The sequence below is a fragment of the Nicotiana tomentosiformis genome, chromosome 9 (assembly GCF_000390325.3).
Source record: "Nicotiana tomentosiformis chromosome 9, ASM39032v3, whole genome shotgun sequence".
NCBI classification, from domain to species: Eukaryota; Viridiplantae; Streptophyta; class Magnoliopsida; order Solanales; family Solanaceae; genus Nicotiana; species Nicotiana tomentosiformis.
Window position 1 is genome coordinate 40507799 of NC_090820.1, and position 4356 is coordinate 40512154.

Sequence of the window (4356 nt, forward strand, 5' to 3'; positions counted from 1 at the left end):
CCCATCCTTCTTCAAAACTGGCACGATGTTATCCAACAAAGTTCGATATTCAACCTCTCTGAGAACCTTAGCTTTGATCTGCTTGGTGACTTCTTTTTTGATTTTTAGACTCATACCTGGCTTGAACTTTCTGAGTTTCTGCTTTACTGGCGGACACATTGGGTTGGTGGGTAGTTTATGATCCACTACGGACGTGCTCAAACCAGTCACATCATCATAAGACCATGCAAAAATGTCTTCAGATTCTTTCAGGTAACGGGTGTATTCTTCTTTCTCTGATGGTGACAGGTGAATGCTTATGCGAGTTTCTTTGACTGTTTCAGAATCTCCCAAGTTGACTATCTCAGTTTCGTCCAGGTTGGACTTAGGCTTGTTCTCAAAATCTTCAACTTCTCTAACAATTTCCTCAGGTATTATATCTTCTTCTTCTATTTCTTTTGAGTCACTATCCTTATGTTGCGTTGTCTCATTACATGTCACAGTTGTTGGTTCATCACAATAAGAAATAATAATGTTGTAGAGAGAAAAATGTAGAGAATAGTAATAAATAATAAAATAGCAAACCATTTATAATTATCAAGATGTCAAACAAAGGAGATTTTTTAATGATTCAAACAAATGTTTCAAAACAAAATACTGAAAATGTTTTTAAAATGCTCATAAGAATTGTTTTCAAAATAAATAACACTAGCAACCAGGCTACCCCGGAGCTCTGCGGGCCCTTGATGGTGTGTTAGTCCAGTTCCTGAGAATAGCTCCCTTCTCCACTGTCTGGATGACGAGGCCTTCCTCCTCCTCCTCCTCAACTATTACACTGCAGTCCATGTCTTCATCTTCCAAGAATAGATTCCTTAAACCAGCTAGCGCTTCATCTTCTTCGGATCCCCACATCATATCAACCTGATGGAAGGATTGGCTCAAATGTGGTATCGGCTGCTCAAGAGGGTAATAAGGACCACGCCATGGTGGTGACCAATTTTGATACTCGTACCAGGTGTATTGATATCCCAGTCCAAAGTTCGTGCCGTGACATTTTAACTGTATTAGTTTGGTGATCCCTTGGAGATTCTTGCCGAGACCCTTACCGGGTTCATACCCAGTCTATGCCAATATGCTTTCTATTTTGCTACTCCCTAATTTGTCCTTCTCGATCGTGTTAAAATACTCAATGCGATGGTAAGTCTCTCCCCTTAACTTCCTTTTATTCTCCACAACCGGGACAGTCTGGTTGGTGTAAATAAGGTTATTCTCATCTCCATGAATGATCACCTCCTCATGATTCCATTCGAACTTCACAACCTGATGCAGAGTAGATGCTACAGCCCCATCGGCTTGTATTCAAGGTCATCCCAATAGCAGATTGTATGAGGTGGATATGTCGAGCACTTGGAATTCAATATCAAACCAAGTTGGACCCATTTGTAAGCAGAGGTTAGTCTCTCCGATTGTGGCTCTTTGAGACCCATCAAACGCTTTTATGTTCATAGTTCCTGCTCGTATCTCATGAAAACCTTTACCTAACCTCTTCAAAGTAGTCAACGGGCAGATGTTGAGACTTGAACCCCCATCTATCAAGACCCTGGCAATGAATTTATCTTCGCACTGTACTGTGATATGCAACGCCCTGTTATGGCTTAACCCTTATAGTGGCAATTCATCTTTGTGGAAAGTGATCTTATGGCTTTCCAATACTTGTCCTACCATGTTGGCCATCTCTCCACTGGTAATGTTGGTGGGTACATAAGCCTCATTCAACACTTTCATCAACGCGTTCTTATGTGCCTTAGAATTCTACAGTAGTGATAGAATAGATATCTGAGCAGGGGTTTTATTCAAATGATCAACAATAGAATACTCTCTTGCTTGCACCTTTCTCCAAAGATCTGCCAGGATGGCTTCAATGATAGGCTGCCTGGAAGCGGCTTTTTTACTTGTTCCCCCCAAATGCTCGGGCATGTAAACCCTACCAGTTCTGGTCATACCTTGTGCTGCACCAGTTTCTTCCATTTTCCCATTTCCTTTCCTTCTCGCTTCTGCAGTATAGTCCCAGGGCACAGCATTGGAATTAAAGAATGGTGTGGGTGCTACCGTTACGATGAATGGTGTGGTCACTTCTACTTTGAACGGAGTTGGCGTGACTGAGGGCGTTGTTACTTCAACCTCGAACGGAGTCGATGTGGCTACCTCAACTTCAATCGGTGACTGTATTTGTACCACAATAGGCGTGAGAGTGACTGGAGGCATTTTGGGATCATCCTCTTCTCGAATGAGCCCAATTGACCCCTTCGGGTCCCATTCTTCATCAGTTTCTATCACATTTACCCTCTCATCCCTGTGATCCGGTAGGGGATTATTGCGGATGTTAGGTGAAGTCTCCTTTGCCTGTATAACTTTGGTATCAATCAACGTCTGGATCTTATCCTTCTGAGTGAGACATTCATCAATAGTATGACCCTTCATGCCCGAATGGTAGGCACATGTCCTATTCGAATTGACCCATTGAGAGAAATTTTCCATGGCGACAACGGGAATGGGAGTGACATAACCGGAAGCTTTCATTCTCTTATACAACTGGTCAATAGGTTCGCCAATAGGAGTGTATTGTCTGGGCGGCCTACGGTCAAAATTTGGCCTGAGTTTTTGGTAGTTTTGGCGTGCTGGTGGTGGGTGGTAATATGTTGGAAAAGTGTTGTAAGTGTGGTAGGCAGTAGCGGGTTGTTGATATCTAGGAGGTGAAGGCTGATATGTGGGTGGAGGTGTTTGGTATGTAAGAGGAGACTTCGGACCTTGGGCTACCATCATAGTACCTACTTCTTTCTTTTTAGATATACCCTCCCCTCCCCGACTGCAAGGCTTTGTTCGTAGCCTAGAGTGCCTCGAAATGTGTTACCATCCCGATTTTCATTCCCTCTTCTATTCTTTCTCCCAATTTGATGATGTCGGAGAATTTATAATTTTCAATAACCATCAACCTCTCATAATATTGCGGATCCTGGGCCCGGACAAAGAATTTATTCATTTGTTCTTCTTCCAATGCTGGCCTTACTTTTCCAGCCTCTGATCTCCACCGAGTAGCATACTCGCAGAAAGTTTCTGTCAGCTTCTTCTTAAGATTCTGGATATAGAAGACGTCTGGTGCATTCTCTGTGTTGAATCTGAACTGATCCATAAAATCTAATGCCATGCTTACCCAATTAATCCACTTCTTTGGATTTTGACTGATGTACCAGGATAGGGCGTCTCCAGTGAGGCTCCTCATGAACAGCTTCATACAGATTCTTTCATCTTTACCAACCCCTACGAGCTTGTCGCAATACGTCCTTAGATGTACCTTTGGATCACCTATCCCGTCGAACATTTCAAACTTAGTTATTTACGGCATGCCATGTGAGGTATTCACTGATCATCGGAGCTTGCAGTATTTGTTCAAGAAGAAGGAACTCAATTTGAGGCAGAGGAGGCGGATGGAGCTATTGAAAGGCTATGATATCACCATATTGTATCATCCCGGGAAGGCCAACATGGTGGCCGACGCTTTGAGTAGGAAGTCAGTCAGTATGGGTAGCCTTGCATATATTCCAGTTGGGGAGAGACCGCTTGTATTGGATGTTCGGGACTTGGCCAACTAGTTCGTGAGGTTAGATGTGTCTGAGCCCAGCTGTGTTCTAGCTTGTATAGTTGCTCGGTCTTCTTTGTTTGAGCACATCAGATATCGGCAGGATGACGATCCTCATTTACTTGTCCTTAGAGACAGAGTGCGGCACGAGGGTGCCAAGTAGGTTACTGTTGGAGATGACAGATTTTTGAGGATGCAGGTCGTATTTGTGTGCCTAATGTGGATGGACTTCGTGCGTTGATCCTTGAGGAGTCCCACAGTTCCCGGTATTCTATTCATCCGAGCGCCGCCAAGATGTATCAAGACTTGAGGCAGCATTATTGGTGGAGGAGAATAAAGAAGGACATAGTTGCCTATGTAGCTCGGTGCCTAAATTTCCAGCAGGTAAAGTGTGAGCATCAGAGACCTGGTGGTTTACTTCAGAGGTTAGATATTCCTGAGTGGAAGTGGGAGTATATCACTATGGACTTTGTTGTTGGACTCCCACGGACTTAGAGGAAGTTCGATGCAGTTTGGGTCATTGTGGACAGGCTAACTAAGTCAGCGCATTTCATTCATATGGCAGTTACCTATCCCTCGGAGCGGTGGCAAAGATACATATTCGGGAGATCGTCCGTCTTCACGTTGTGCCTATGTCTATCATTTCTGATTGAGGTACGCAGTTTACCTCGCACTTTTGGAGGGCAGTACAGCGTGAGTTGTGTACGTGGGTTGAGTTGAGCACAGCATTTCATCCTCAG

At 43.9% G+C, this 4356-nt stretch overlaps 1 protein-coding gene across 1 annotated transcript; it reads right to left on the reverse strand.

The window, feature by feature from the left end:
- Window positions 1–2866: 2866 nt before the first annotated feature.
- Window positions 2867–3358, reverse strand: LOC138898648 (uncharacterized). The gene has a single exon (XM_070184728.1). It carries the CDS (start codon window positions 3356–3358, stop codon window positions 2867–2869), a length of 492 nt encoding a protein of 163 aa, XP_070040829.1.
- Between the last annotated feature and the right edge of the window lie 998 nt (window positions 3359–4356).

Excerpts from the sequence above, each read along its gene's own strand:
- LOC138898648 (XM_070184728.1), bottom strand. The coding sequence starts at position 3,358 with ATGTTCGACGGGATAGGTGATCCAAAGGTACATCTAAGGACGTATTGC.